We start from the raw sequence: 16,797 nt of genomic DNA on the forward strand, positions 1-16,797 counted from the left end.
ATGACACCAACTGGGTCTGATTTATAGTAAGTAGGATAGAAATGCAGTTTAAAAGCAACTTTCTTTTCTTGTAAATATTTCAATAAGGAATAACTTCTAGAGTCTGGGTACTGTCCATACTCATTAAGCTAATGAATAACCAAAGGTGCCCCCATTTCAAGTACTTGTACCACAGTGCAGATCCTGTGCTCACAGTCAGAATTCTCCTAAATCAAATTACGTAACCAATACATTGTGACTTCCTGCAAAAAGATTACATTTTTGATAATTTAATTTTCTTTTTCATATACTTATGCAAATCAAATTGCTAATCAAAGGAAGATTTGCAACAGACTTCCAAGAGCTGTAATAATATGCTCATGTTGGGAAATTATACAAAGAAGTTGCAATAGACACATACGGAGTTATAGTCAAGAAACAAACTAGCATAGACCACAACATTTTTGAGTTATTCCATCTATTACAGAATAACTGGACAATCATTCTCTAGTTTTGATACTTTTACTGTTATTGTGGTACGTAAGGGCGCCACATGACATAGTATAGTGATGGTGGGGTAAATGGTTAACGTTCATCCCAAAGTCAGATTATAATATAGACTGTATATTTCCTATTAGTCAATACAGTGATCCCCTCGGGCTAATTGTACTCATCCATGCAGAAGATGGATGTTTCACTGAGAAAGAGCACAAAACCAAAATACAGGTGTGAAACACTTCTGTGTCCAGGGAAAAGAGGTTGTTCTGTGAGGAAGAGCTGTCCTGGCAGTCAAAGCATAATCATGCAGTCATGCTTGCAAGCGGCCAGCTGCGGCCAGCTGCAGCCAGTGCTAGAGGCAAGCAGCCTACGGGGAGAGCTCAGCTAGCATACACATAGCATTTAAGGCTACTCTGAGCAAATGAACAAACAGTCATTTGCTAATTTGGTTTTTGTAATGAGAAGTACACACCCCAGCATAGAGTGGTCAATATAATAAACTCCTGAGAAAGGAGGAAAATAGCCTGGAATGGTGAGTGTATGTCCCTATATAGATTCCCTATATAGCTGCATGGGCAGAAGAAATTGGCAACTGTCATTAGTTTGCTTGGAATAACTTATTTATAATTTGAAAGAAAGATATATGTGCATATGTATCATATATGCTGCATGTGTATAATTTATGTACACATGTGTGTGCTTGTGTGTGCCTACAGGCTTATTCATATATGTGGAGGCCAGACAACAGTAGTGGGTATCTTACTCAATTACTCTGTTTTATTCACTTGATCCAGGGTCTCTTACCAAACCTGGAACTAGGCTGGTGGTCAGCAAGCCACAGAGATCCTCCCGTCTCTGCCTCTTACGGCATTGATGTTACTGGTGTGTACTTGCGGTCATGCCTGGATATTTGCATGCATTCTGGGAAATTGAATTCAGGTCCTCATGCTTGCATAGCCAATGGTCTTATCCACGGAGCATCTTGTTAGCCTTACATGGTAAAGCTTTCAAAGGCTGTTGAATATGCCTGTGTCAGGTACTGTATATGTGACTTATAGCAAAAGATGACTTCCTGGCCATACCATATAATCATTTTACCTCTTTTTCTTCTTCCCTTGGATTATTCTGGGGTGGTGTAGGGTCTCACATAAACCAAGATGGCCTTGACCTTACCACATGGCCAAGGACAAGAGCTAACTTCTCACCCTCCTGCTTCCATATCTCGAGTTCTGGGATTTCACCATATGCTACCATGGCCATAAAATACTTTTTGATTTCTCCAAAAGCCCCAAGTGAAAGTGTTTGTTTAAATAACTGCCTCTCACTGATGACCCTAATGGAAAGAACCTGCAGATCATTCTCATAACTTGGGTCATGAAGGAAGCCAAGTACAGTAACCCACAACTCTAACATATATATTAACTTTATAATATATAACATCTATTAATTATATAATATATAACATATATTATAACTAACTAAGCACACTCGTCCTGGAAAGCTGTGCCTTACACTTGGCCTTGGGTTTGGGTCTTGTTTTATTTCTAGGCTTCACACACCTCTATGCCAGTTCTGACTGGCTCAGCTTAAAGTTTTTCCTTATCAATGGATGCCAGATTAAAAAGGAAGGGAAAACTACATAGAAAGAGGGACAGAAGAACATTGAATACAAGGAAGAGGGATCAAAGATATTTAAAGGCAGGAAACAAAGGGCACTAGAGCTGCTCTGATTCATCTGACAGATTAGATAGTTCAAAACCAGGCCTTTGTTTTATCTCCCTCACTCAATCATTTGCATTTTTCATGTGTGTTATGTATAAGGAACTCAATAAACGGGCATAACTTGCATTATAAAGGAAAAATTTATATATGAACACAGTTTAAAATGAGAACCTGAACCTTTCAAATAGGTAATTGCTCCACAAGTAAGAATCGCTTTTTGCCTGGTAAACAAGTCTCTCTGTTGGGTGCTTAGCAAGTGGGCAGCTTGGTCCATGTAGCTTCCTTTAACCATGGGGCCTTTATTCTTTTAGTTCTGTCTTGTCTGCTTAGGACTCAGCTCAGCAAATATTATCTGCATCAGAGTCCAAACCCAGAACGGTAGAGAAATAGTTGGATTAGGGGGGAAGCTTCTAGAAATAGGTCATTTAATATATTATTTCATTCTTACGTGATTCCTGGGGTTTCAATTTCACTGAATTTTGGACTGAGACTTCCCACAAGAAATGAATAATTTCTTTACCAAAAATATTAAATAGACGTAAGTGGATGCCAGGAAGCATCAGGACAATTTAGAAAGGGACTCTCATGGGATGATCCCCAACTGCCCCATTCATTGATTTCAACAGAAGAATCCAGAAGTGAGGTTGCCACCCCCAGACCTTGGAGAAGGCATTAGCACACTGCACGGAGTGAGGCCTTATTTCATACAGGCTGATCTGAGACCACCAGTGAAAGAACTCATATTAAAAAACACCACCACCACCAACAAAAACCAACCAACCAACCAAACAAAAAACCCAAAAAAAAACCCCCAAAAAACCCACCAAAACAAACAAACAACAACAGTCCAAAACCCCAAACCAAACCAAACCAAACCAAAACAACAACAACAAAAAACCCCAACCAAACCAAAACATTTTGTAGCATCACACACGTATTCTGGTGCTTTTCATTTCCTGGCGGATAAGTAGCACCCTCATCTTGTCACACCGGGGAGGGAGGGCTGCCAAGTCCTCCTTGGTTTAAAGAATCATGAGAAGAGGCTGATGCTAAATGAGACTCTGCAGCCTCAGACATTTAAAAGGGGAATTTGCTTTCATTTCTAACCTAGCTTTCTGCATGGGCCCACGGCTTATTGTTGTAGAAAGTCCGATGTAAGTGAATTAGAAGCACTGTGGCCATAGCTTCACTGGGTCTGTTTTCTCATGTAAAAATATTTAGTTTTTGTGGATGAGTGTTGGCCTGCATGTGTGTATGCAGTGCCTAAGAAGGCCAGAAGAGGGCATCAGATTCCCCTGGACCTGGAGGTACAGATGTTAGTGAGCTGGCAGATATGTAGGAGCTGGGAACCAAACCTGGGTCCTCTGGAAGAGCAGTCAGTGCCTTTAACTGCTGAGCCATCTCTCCAGCCCTAAGAGTTTGTTTTATTCTTGTTGCTGTGCTGTTGGTGGTTAAGTGGGGTGAGACGGGGAAGACCAGCTGCTCCATTGACCCTTGCCTTCAATGTCTTCCCCGTTCATTCCTCAGTTCCTCAATCCCCACTCACATCAGTTTGTAAGGAAAGACAAGACCTTGGCAAGCAGGAAGAGGCAGGTGTGAGCTAATTAATGTTTTGCTCTTTGCCTGATCCCCAGAAGCAAATGAGAGAGCACGCGTGGGTGAGAAGGAGAGCCAGGGGAAGCAGGTAATGCCTGCCATCACAAACCTCATAGGAGAATCTCTCTCCTTCCTTCTTCTGTTCGTGGAATTGCAAGGCACGGGTGTTGAATAGAGACACGACACATTATGGACACAACACATAGCACATTTGACGCAGCTTTCACGATGTGAAAAATTAACACCGAACACTGACATAGGACATAGCACTATCGCCACAACATGGGTTCTAAAACAAGCATCAACTTCAAGATGATGGTATAAAATGTAAACTTTGTCATACTACTGATCACTAGCTTATATGTCTACATTTTAACTGTATAACAAGTCGACTGGCTCTCTCCCTGCCCCATCTACTAAACCACTGTCAAAGTGACTGCCGTAATTGTTAATGGGATTTCAGAGATTAAAAACAAACAAATGCTTCCTGTTCATGGTTAAAAACCATTTCAAAAAGTAAGACATTTTCCACAGCAAAGCAAAATGCTACTAGCATCCACCCAAGAGTCCTTTGGTAAAGACAAGAGTGGACACACACTCACCTCTTTCCCACCCATGGATTCGAACATCTTTTCCAGCTGGACCCGCAGTTGTTGGATGTTGTTCATCAATATGCAAGGCTGAGAGAGAGAGAGAGAGAGAGAGAGAGAGAGAGAGAGAGAGAGAGAGAGAGAGAGAGAGAGGCCAATGTGAGGAGTATCCTCCACATGTCACTTCTGGAGTGATACAGTGTATAGCTGTCACCCGTGCCTGTGATACACATCAAACAGAATCATTCTGCTACTTTGACAAATGGCTTTTAACAGCTGGGACCAGAAAGGAAATAGATGATCATTTTGGGGAATACAATTTAACAACCAACTCATGGAATAGCTCATGGAGACAGGCTACCAGCACCCCTTTTCTTCGTGTTGTGATACTTTGAACACCAGAATTAGCCACCTTTTATTTATGGTTTTGTTTGAAACGATGACTGAGACAGAAGTAGATACTTACACCAAACCAATGGTCTGAAGTTGGGGACCCCTGTGGTTGAGTTAGGGAAAGGCTGGAAGAAGTTGAGGAGGAGGGCTACCCCATAGGAAGACCAGCAATCTCAATAAACCCTTGCCCCCCCCCCAGATCTCTCAAACACTGAGCCACCAACCAGGCAGCATACACTAGCTAGTCCGATCCCCACCCCCTCCCCCAGCCCCCGACACATATACAGCAGAGGACTGCCTGGTCTGGCTGCAATGAGAGACGATGCACCTAACCCTTGAGAGACTTGAGGCCCTAGGGAATGGGGAGGTCTGGCAGGTTGTGGGAAGGTATGGGGGTGTGGGGACATCTTGGAAACTGGGGGAAGAAGATGAGGATGAGGAACTGTCAGAGGATAGAAGGGGAGGGGTATAAAAACTGGACTGTGAAAATAGATTAAAGGTAAAAACAAAACAAAACAAAACAAAACCATGTTTCATCTGTTCCAGGCTGGCCTCCGATGGCTGAGAATGACCTTGAACTTCTGATTCTCCTACCTCTGTGTCCAGTGGTCTGGGACGGCAGATGTGCACCACCAGGCCTGGTTTCTGCAGTGCTGGGGATTGAACCCCGGGCTTCATAGATGCTTCACAAGTGTTCTCCCAATGAAGCTGTATCCCTAACCTACCTCATTCTACGTTGTAAAGTTTAGAGAAAATCAACTAATTTCAATTCTCTGGTAACTGTGCTTCTTTAAAACCAAAAGAGCATTGCATTTCTTTTTTTAAACCCAAGAAAACTTGGGGTTAAAATAACAAAAAAGAATTTAAAATAACTTTAATGGAGTCTCTGTCTCTAAAGCCAGGAAGCTATTGACTCTCTTCGCTCCTCATCTGGCTCCAGACCAAATGCGTTTGTCTTCCTGCATTCTTTGCTTATTTGGGTCCCTTTCCTTTGTTTGGATTAGAGTTCTCCTTCCTGGGTTTCAAACTTTCTATCACCTACTTTGCCTTTGTTTTTATAAAGGCTTATAAAAACAAGGGGTTTTTTTTTAATCACTGGCTAAACGTAAACGCTGTGTGTGCTGCTGAGGCACCGGGGGGACTGCCGCACTGTGCTTGCACAGGATGTGTACGTAGGCATTTGAGTTGTTTTCGAGAGAGGTAGAAAAGGGCAATGGCGATATAAAACTTTGTGACAAGACTAGATATCAATTTGGAATTAATTTCTAATCGGAAAATAGATGTTGGCAGAGTTGCAAACCTCACTGATGGCTGCTACACATCGATTCTGAAGAGTTAGTGGCTCAGGGAGAGGGGCGACGGAGACAGGAAATGGACACATCGTCCAAGTGGCTGGGAAGGGAGCCAGCAGTGAATCAGAAGGTCAGACAGAGGACTCATGGGACATCACAGAGGCGTTAGCGCTCATCAGTGGAAAGATTTTATTATTACCTTAACCACATCACAGACCTTCCAGAGACTTTGTACTTGACTCTTAAAGTGACCACAACCTAAGTTTGATTTATGGAAACAATTCCACACTTCTGTTCCTGAATTCTGGCCACTAAAATATTTTATATTTTTAAACATAGATAGCTGAGAATGATACTCCTGAGTTTCTGGCTGCTGAACTGGGATGCTCCGGTCAGTTTTGATGCCCTCCACTTCCAAAAATCACAACCAGCACTCCTTGATCAGGGCGTACTCTATTTGATTTATTTGATGCTAGTATTTAAGCCTATTCTTCTCAGCACACAAAACAGGACTAGAATACCAATTCTTTATATAAAAGCCATGCACCAACTCAAATATGACCATTTCTGGTTTTCAAGAATGCTAGGGAGGGTAAAGGAATATAGAGAGTTGGACTCACTTGGGACAATGTCTACTCACAACATGGAAAGAGTATGGAGAAGAGAGCAAGAAAGTTGAGTTTTCTAATTAAATATAAATTTGAGTTTCAAAATAAATGTAAAACTCTTCTCCTTTACTAAATTCTCCCTGACCTTGAAAGGCTCCAAGGCACTGTTGTTTCATTAACTTATTACATCACTAATAAGAACTAGATATCCATTCAATTATACCTCAAATCCAAGCACAAAACCCAGCTTGATTCTAACAATTCTGCAGTCAGTGAGTAAGAATAAATACATCAATGCTTTAATAAAGCCATCCAGGTGTGGCACATGCCTTGCATCTTAGAACTGGAAGGCTAAGGCTGGAGGACTCAAGGTTCAAGGCCCACATGGGCTATGTAGCAAGACTATGCATTACAAATTTTGAAATAAAAATCCCCAGTAAAAGGCACATGATCCTAACCTAATTCTATTGCTTACTGAGGAGTTTACAGAGATAAGAGAATATGTTTGGGCACAGCTGTTACCCAGGATGTGTACATTTTGAGTTTCCTTATAAACATATGATATACATTTATCTTAACTGAGAACAGTCAAAAACCTAAAATACCATATATACTAAAGTGTTATTCAAATTAGGGACAGACATTTCTAAATGGCTAAAGTGTTTGGGCTTAAAAATGTTTAAAATAGAGAACCCGTGGGAGAGATACCTTACCGCCTGGTCAGGTGGGCACTCCTGAGGCTGCAGAGCGGAAGAGACCACCAACACTGCCCACCCCTGCCCACATCCCTGACCCAAGAGGAAACTGTACAAGGCCTCTGGGTTCCTGTGGGGGAGGGCCCAGGAGCAGCAGGAGCCCTGCCTGAGACACCGCCGGAACCTGAAGGAAACAGACCGGATAAACAGTTCTCTGCACCCAAATCCCGTGGGAGGGAGAGCTAAACCTTCAGAGAGGCAGACACGCCTGCGAAACCAGAAGAGACTGCTCTCTGCACACATTACTGATTCCAGAGGAAAGCACCAGAATCCATCTGGAACCCTGGTGTACTGAGGCTCCCGGAAGAGGCGGCGCAGATCTTCCTGGTTGCTGCCACCGCGGAGAGCCCGTGGGCAGCACCCCCGAGCGAACTTGAGCCTCGGGACCACAGGTAAGACCAACTTTTCTGCTGCAAGTGACCTGCCTGGTGAACTCAAGGCACAGGTCCACAGGAACAGCTGAAGACCTGTAGAAAGGAAAAACTACACGCCCGAAAGCAGAACACTCTGTCCCCATAACTGACTGAAAGAGAGGAAAACAGGTCTACAGCACTCCTGACACACAGGCCTATAGGACAGTTTAGCCACTGTCAGAAATAGCAGAATAAAGTAACACTAGAGATAATTTGATGGCGAGAGGCAAGCGCAGGAACCCAAGCAACAGAAACCAAGACTACATGGCACCATCGGAGCCCAATTCTCCCATCAAAACAAACATGGAATATCCAAACACACCAGAAAAGCAAGATCTAGTTTCAAAATCATATTTGATCATGATGTTGGAGGACTTCAAGAAAGACATGAAGAACTCCCTTAGAGAAACACAGGAAAACATAAATAAACAAGTAGAAGCCTACAGAGAGGAATCACAAAAATTCCTAAAAGAATTCCAGGAAAATATAAATAAACAAGTAGAAGCCCATAGAGAGGAGTCACAAAAATCCCTGAAAGAATTCCAGGAAAACACAATCAAACAGTTGAAGGAATTAAAAATGGAAATAGAAGCAATCAAGAAAGAACACATGGAAACAACCCTGGATATAGAAAACCAAAAGAAGAGACAAGGAGCTGTAGATACAAGCTTCACCAACAGAATACAAGAAATGGAAGAGAGAAGCTCAGGAGCAGAAGATTCCATAGAAATCATTGACTCAACTGTCAAAGATAATGTAAAGCTGAAAAAGCTACTGGTCCAAAACATACAGGAAATCCAGGACTCAATGAGAAGATCAAACCTAAGGATAATAGGTATAGAAGAGAGTGAAGACTCCCAGCTCAAAGGACCAGTAAATATCTTCAACAAAATCATAGAAGAAAACTTCCCTAACCTAAAAAAACAGATACCCATAGGCATACAAGAAGCCTACAGAACTCCAAATAGATTGGACCAGAAAAGAAACACCTCCCGTCACATAATAGTCAAAACACCAAACGCACAAAATAAAGAAAGAATATTAAAAGCAGTAAGGGAAAAAGGTCAAGTAACATATAAAGGTAGACCTATCAGGATCACACCAGACTTTTCGCCAGAAACTATGAAGGCCAGAAGATCCTGGACTGATGTCATACAGACCCTAAGAGAACACAAATGCCTGCCCAGGCTACTGTATCCTGCAAAACTCTCAATTAACATAGATGGAGAAACCAAGATATTCCATGACAAAACCAAATTTACACAATATCTTTTCTACAAATCCAGCGCTACAAAAGGATAATAAATGGTAAAAGCCCAACATAAGGAGGCAAGCTATACCCAAGAAGAGGCAAGAAACTAATCGTCTTGGCAACAAAACAAAGAGAAGAAAAGCACACAAACATAACACATCCAAGTATGAATATAACAGGAAGCAATAATCACTATTCCTTAATATCTCTCAACATCAATGGCCTCAACTCCCCAATAAAAAGACATAGATTAACAAACTGGATACGCAACGAGGACCCTGCATTCTGCTGCCTACAGGAAACACACCTCAGAGACAAAGACAGACACTACCTCACAGTGAAAGGCTGGAAAACAACTTTCCAGGCAAATGGTTGGAAGAAGCAAGCTGGAGTAGCCATTCTAATATCAAATAAAGTCAATTTTCAACTAAAAGTCATCAAAAAAGATAAGGAAGGACACTTTATATTTATCAAAGGAAAAATCCACCAAGATGAACTCTCAATCCTAAATATCTATGCCCCAAATACAAGGGCACCTACATACGTAAAAGAAACCTTACTAAAGCTCAAAACACATATTGCACCTCACACAATAATAGTAGGAGACTTCAACACCCCACTCTCATCAATGGACAGATCATGGAAACAGAAATTAAACAGAGACGTAGACAAACTAAGAGAAGTCATGAGCCAAATGGACTTAACGGATATTTATAGAACGTTCTACCCTAATGCAAAAAGGATATACCTTCTTCTCAGCTCCTCATGGTACTTTCTCCAAAATTGACCATATAATTGGTCAAAAACGGGCCTCAACAGGTACAGAAAGATAGAAATAATCCCATGCGTGCTATCGGACCACCACGCCTAAAGCTGGTCTTCAATAACAATAAGGGGAAGAATGCCCACATATACGTGGAAATTGAACAATACTCTACTCAATGATAACCTGGTCAAGGAAGAAATAAAGAAAGAAATTAAAAACTTTTTAGAATTTAATGAAAATGAAGGTACAACATACCCAAACTTATGGGACACGATGAAAGCTGTGCTAAGAGGAAAACTCATAGCGCTGAGTGCCTGCAGAAAAAAACAGGAAAGAGCATATGTCAGCAGCTTGACAGCACACCTAAAAGCTCTAGAACAAAAAGAAGCAAATACACCCAGGAGGAGTAGAAGGCAGGAAATAATCAAACTCAGAGCTGAAATCAACCAAGTAGAAACAAAAAGGACCATAGAAAGAATCAACAGAACCAAAAGTTGGTTCTTTGAGAAAATCAACAAGATAGATAAACCCTTAGCCAGACTAACGAGAGGACACAGAGAGTGTGTCCAAATTAACAAAATCAGAAATGAAAAGGAGACATAACTACAGATTCAGAGGAAATTCAAAAAATCATCAGATCTTACTATAAAAGCCTATACTCAACAAAACTTGAAAATCTGCAGGAAATGGACAATTTCCTAGACAGATACCAGGTACCGAAGTTAAATCAGGAACAGATAAACCAGTTAAACAACCCCATAACTCCTAAGGAAATAGAAGCAGTCATTAAAGGTCTCCCAACCAAAAAGAGCCCAGGTCCAGACGGGTTTAGTGCAGAATTCTATCAGACCTTCATAGAAGACCTCATACTAATATTATTCAAACTATTCCACAAAATTGAAACAGATGGAGCACTATCGAACTCCTTCTATGAAGCCATAATTACTCTTATACCTAAACCACACAAAGACCCAACAAAGAAAGAGAACTTCAGACCAATTTCCCTTATGAACATCGACGCAAAAATACTCAACAAAATTCTGGCAAACCGAATCCAAGAGCACATCAAAACAATCATCCACCATGATCAAGTAGGCTTCATCCCAGGCATGCAGGGATGGTTTAATATACGGAAAACCATCAACGTGATCCATTATATAAACAAACTGAAAGAACAAAACCACATGATCATTTCATTAGATGCTGAGAAAGCATTTGACAAAATTCAACACCCCTTCATGATAAAAGTCCTGGAAAGAATAGGAATCCAAGGCCCATACCTAAACATAGTAAAAGCCATATACAGCAAACCAGTGGCTAACATTAAACTAAATGGAGAGAAACTTGAAGCAATCCCACTAAAATCAGGGACTAGACAAGGCTGCCCACTCTCTCCCTACTTATTCAATATAGTTCTTGAAGTTCTAGCCAGAGCAATCAGACAACAAAAGGAGGTCAAGGGGATATAGATAGGAAAAGAAGAAGTCAAAAATATCACTATTTGCAGATGATATGATAGTATATTTAAGTGATCCCAAAAGTTCCACCAGAGAACTACTAAAGCTGATAAACAACTTCAGCAAAGTGGCTGGGTATAAAATTAACTCAAATAAATCAGTAGCCTTCCTCTACACCAAAAAGAGAAACAAGCCGAGAAAGAAATTAGGGAAACGACACCCTTCATAATAGACCCAAATAATATGAAGTACCTCGTTGTGACTTTAACCAAGCAAGTAAAAGATCTGTACAATAAGAACTTCAAGACACTGAAGAAAGAAATTGAAGAAGACCTCAGAAGATGGAAAGATCTCCCATGCTCATGGATTGGCAGGATTAATATAGTAAAAATGGCCATTTTACCAAAAGCGATCTACAGATTCAATGCAATCCCCATCAAAATACCGATCCAATTCTTCAAAGAGTTAGACAGAACAATTTGCAAATTCATCTGGAATAACAAAAAACCCAGGATAGCTAAAACTATCCTCAACAATAAAAGGACTTCAGGGGGAATCGCTATCCCTGAACTCAAGCAGTATTACAGAGCAATAGTGATAAAAACTGCATGGTATTGGTACAGAGACAGACAGATAGACCAATGGAATAGAATTGAAGACCCAGAAATGAACCCACACACCTATGGTCACTTGATTTTTGACAAAGGAGCCCAAACCATCCAATGGAAAAAAGATAGCATTTTCAGCAAATGGTGCTGGTTCAACTGGAGGTCAACATGTAGAAGAATGCAGATTGATCCATGGTTATTACCCTGTACAAAGCTTAAGTCCAAGTGGATCAAGGACCTCCACATCAAACCAGATACACTCAAACTAACAGAAGAAAAACTAGGGAAGCATCTGGAACACATGGGCACTGGAAAAAAATTTCCTGAACAAAACACCAATGGCTTATGCTCTAAGATCAAGAATCGACAAATGGGATCTCATAAAACTGCAAGGCTTCTGTAAGGCAAAGGACACTGTGGTTAGGACAAAACGGCAACCAACAGATTGGGAAAAGATCTTTACCAATCCTACAACAGATAGAGGCCTTATATCCAAAATATACAAAGAACTCAAAAAGTTAGACCACAGGGAGACAAATAACCCTATTAAAAATGGGGTTCAGAGCTAAACAAAGAATTCACAGCTGAGGAATGCGAATGGCTGAGAAACACCTAAAGAAATGTTCAACATCTTTAGTCATCAGGGAAATGCAAATCAAAACAACCCTGAGATTTCACCTCACACCAGTGAGAATGGCTAAGATCAAAAACTCAGGTGACAGCAAATGCTGGCGAGGATGTGGAGAAAGAGGAACACTCCTCCATTGTTGGTGGGATTGCAGACTGGTACAACCATTCTGGAAATCAGTCTGGAGGTTCCTCAGAAAATTGGACATTGAACTGCCTGAGGATCCAGCTATACCTCTCCTGGGCATATACCCAAAAGATGCCCCAACATATAAAAAAGACCGCGTGCTCCACTATGTTCATCGCAGCCTTATTTATAATAGCCAGAAGCTGGAAAGAACCCAGATGCCCTTCAACAGAGGAATGGATACAGAAAAATGGTACATCTACACAATGGAATATTACTCAGCTATCAAAAACAACGAAGTTTATGAAATTGAGGCAAATGGTTGGAACTGGAAAATATCATCCTGAGTGAGCTAACCCAATCACAGAAAGACATACATGGTATGCACTCACTGATAAGTGGCTATTAGCCCAAATGCTTGAATTACCCTAGTTGCCTAGAACAAATGAAACTCAAGACGGATGATCAAAATGTGAAGGCTTCACTCCTTCTTTAAAAGGGGAACAAGAATACCCTTGGCAGGGAAGAGAGAGGCAAAGATTAAAACAGAGACTGAAGGAACACCCATTCAGAGCCTGCCCCACATGTGGCCTGATACATATACAGCCACCCAATTAGACAAGATGGATGAAGCAAAGAAGTGCAGACCGACAGGAGCCGGATGTAGATCGACCCTGAGAGACACAGCCAGAATACAGCAAATACAGAGGCGAATGTCAGCAGCAAACCACTGAACTGAGAACGGGACCCCCGTTGAAGGAATCAGAGAAAGAACTGGAAGAGCTTGAAGGGGCTTGAGACCCCATATGTACAACAATGCCAAGCCACCAGAGCTTCCAGGGACTAAGCCACTACCTAAAGACTATACATGGACTGACCCTGGACTCTGACCTCATAGGTAGCAATGAATATCCTAGTAAGAGCACCAGTGGAAGGGGATGCCCTGGGTCCTGCTAAGACTGAACCCCCCAGTGAACTAGACTGTGGGGGGGAGGGCGGCAATGGGGGGAGGGTGGGGAGGGGAACACCCATAAGGAAGGGGGGGGGAGGGAAGGGGATGTTTGCCTGGAAACCGGGAAAGGGAATAACACTCGAAATGTACAGAAGAAATACTCAAGTTAATAAAAAAAAATGTTTAAAATAAAGAAAAATTGATTTAGAAAAGGATGATTTGGCTTGTTTGAGATGGGGACAAAAGGCATAAAAGTGGTTTGACCCACTTCTGATTTAAACTGTCACAATAAGAAGGGGCCAGATAGGGCACAACAGTAATCTTATCATTCAGGGGGTAAAGGTAGATGGATCAGAAGTTCAAGGTCAGCCTGGGCTCCGTGGGACCTGTCTCAAAAACAGTAACAAACTAGCAGATCACACTCCAAAAACATATTCCCAAGCGGACACTTTGTTTAACTATAGACTTTAACTCTGACATTCTGACTCCGACACAGCAAATGTTATAGTCGTGTCTTTTTGAAATGTTTACTTACTTTGTGTGTGTGTGTGTGTGTGTGCGCGGGTGCGCGCGCGTGTGTCTCGTATGTGTGTCTAGTGTGCATGTGTGTTTGTGTCTATTGTGTGTCTTGTGTGTGTGTAGTTTGTGTGTGTATGTATGTGTGTATCTAGTGTGTGTATAGTTTGTGTGTATATGTATGTGTGTGTAGTGTAGTGTGTGTGTGTAGTTTCTGTGTGTGTATGTGTCTAGTGTGTGTGTGGGGGTAGTTTGTGTGTGTCTAATGTGTGTGTGTACTTTGTGTGTGTCTAGTGTGTGTATGTGTGTGTAGTTTGTGTTTGTATGTGTGTGTGTGTGTGCGCGCGCACACGTGTGCACATATGCATGTATCACGGTATGTAGGTATAAAGGAGCTGTTCTTTCTAACATTGCTTCTAATGATAGGACTCATGCCATCAAGCTCTTATGGCACATGACTTTACCCACTGAGCCATCTTACAAACCCTCATTGTTATGCCTGAAATGTCAATCTTTAAATGTTTCTCACTCCATTTGCAGGTGACTAGGAACAGATGAATTTTAGTGCTTTCATTTTTTTTTTTTTTTTGAGACAGGATTTCACTATTCTAGACAATCATTCTGATTGTCTAGAACTCTCTATGCAGACCAGGTTTGCCTTGAATTCCCAGAGATCCACCCACCTCTGTCTCATGAGTTCTGGGATTAAAGGTTATGTGCTACTATATTGGACTTACGGTTTTGATTCCTAAAGAAAATTTGTAATGTGTGTTCATGAAAAGGCGCACACTTCTATTTGAGGCCACTTGAGGCAAAGCTATGTATTCGATCAAGAAACCTTGGTGAAGTTAAAATGACTTTAAATTTAAGCAATAGAATCCAAAGGCAGCCAGGAGACTGCTTGCTAGGATGAAGCCAAGGAAAGGTACAGATGCTAATGGGTGTGGTAATTAGGCATAGCTATACCTCTCTATGTGTACATTTCGATTTTCCTTATAAACAATATCATATGTATTTTATCTCAATAGAGATCAGTTGTAAACCTAAAATCGGATGGATACTAAAGTTTGACTCAAACTAGAGACATACCTGTATTGGTAGAGTGTGCACTAAGGTACAAGTGCTCTTAATGAACTATAAAATTCCATTTTGGGGGCTGGAGAGATGGTTCAGTGGTTAAGAACATGTATTGCGCTTGAAAAAGACCTGAATTCAGTCCCTACCACCCATATTAGGTGGCTTAAAACTGCCTGGGACTTCAACTCCAGGGGGATCCCATACCCTGTTGTGGCCTTGCCTCCGTGGGTACCACATTCACCTTTAAACGCAGTACATACATACCATATGCACAAATAAATACTGAAAAAATATTTTGAAAGATTAACTCTTATACAAAAATTGATACAATATATATTGGTTTAAAATTATCAGGGCAGGAGGAGGTTTCATATGATTCAGAATGCAGAATGTTAACATGTGAAGTAGAAGACCGCCCAGCATTCAAGGAGCTGAAAGCAATTATTTCTCAGCTAACTCCACAAATACCTATCATGCCATCTTAATAAAAATGGAGTACTTGCTGAAACTACAGGACACTATTGTGAGCTGCAGACTAACACGGGAAGCATGCATCATCTTTTAACCTTTAAATGAAAACGGATGCCTCCAACAAGTCTCCCTCTTAGAGGGCTGGAGTCAAAGGTGGCTGGAAATCAGTGCTGAGATCGTCTAAAAGTTGTCATCAAATAGCCGGGCAGCATATTAACGGAAGGGAAAGAGGCATCTACTGGAATCTTCAGGAACCATCAGGACTGGCTCGTCTTAATGAGCTGTCAGCCCGGGTGAGCTGGGTCACTGCTGCCCAGCTTATGATTCTCCCTTGGCCTTGCCAACCAGTGCAGGCTGGTTTTCATTTTTTATTTTTGCAAGGAGGAGGGAAAGGTGGCTCACTCTTAACCCTGTGGGTGTTTCACTGTTAACTCTTGATAGGGATAATTCACAGGAGGAAGCATCATTGTCCTGCGCATTCACTCTCCTTCTCAATTGATTTGAAAACTGAAAGACTAAATTATACTTATCTGAGGGTGGGTGAGAAGCAACAGTGGTTGTTAACAACACTCACTTAATCCTTATCTCCCTAGTTTTCAGCTCCAATGCTTTCTGAGCTTGTGCATTTTCAATGGTTTATCGTATCATTTCTCAACATAGAAAACCATAATTCAGCAGGCACTGGTCACTTTCTGCCTTCTATCCAATCCTGATAGGAAAAACATGCACGATGCCTGGAGAGGCTTGCAGGCAACATCCTGAGATTCCTACTCTTATCACCCACCATGGACAGGCACTGACAATTCTTGATGTTAGTAAGCACAAGTTTCTATTTCAGGACAGTCACCAGTGGGGGTGGGGTGGGAGTGGTCTTACTTACCACTGTCTCCTTATCACAGTATGAACTGAAGTCACTTGATACGATCGCAGCATATTGGACCAGAACCTTATTGATGGTCTGAGAATGAAAATGTCATACAATGTGCATCAGTTAAGTGAGTTAAGTCATCTTACAGAAACGCTAGCCAGGTTAAGTCAGGCAAACATAACTCTCTTTTAGCTAAAGAGAGTGTGATGGTTTATATATGCTTGGTCCAG

General features: G+C 41.5%; 1 protein-coding gene across 1 annotated transcript in view; it reads right to left on the reverse strand.

Annotated features, from left to right (window-relative positions):
- The window catches only part of Unc13c (unc-13 homolog C), a 443,880-nt gene that overhangs the window by 85,064 nt on the left and 342,019 nt on the right, over positions 1–16,797 (reverse strand). The window contains exons 22-23 of the mRNA XM_032910033.1: positions 16,580–16,657; positions 4,398–4,475 (exon numbers count right to left, since the gene is read on the reverse strand). Of these exons, the coding sequence (XP_032765924.1) occupies positions 4,398–4,475; positions 16,580–16,657 (156 nt within the window). The remainder of the gene's footprint in view (positions 1–4,397; positions 4,476–16,579; positions 16,658–16,797) is intronic.

The sequence above is a fragment of the Rattus rattus genome, chromosome 8 (genome assembly GCF_011064425.1).
Source record: "Rattus rattus isolate New Zealand chromosome 8, Rrattus_CSIRO_v1, whole genome shotgun sequence".
NCBI classification, from domain to species: Eukaryota; Metazoa; Chordata; class Mammalia; order Rodentia; family Muridae; genus Rattus; species Rattus rattus.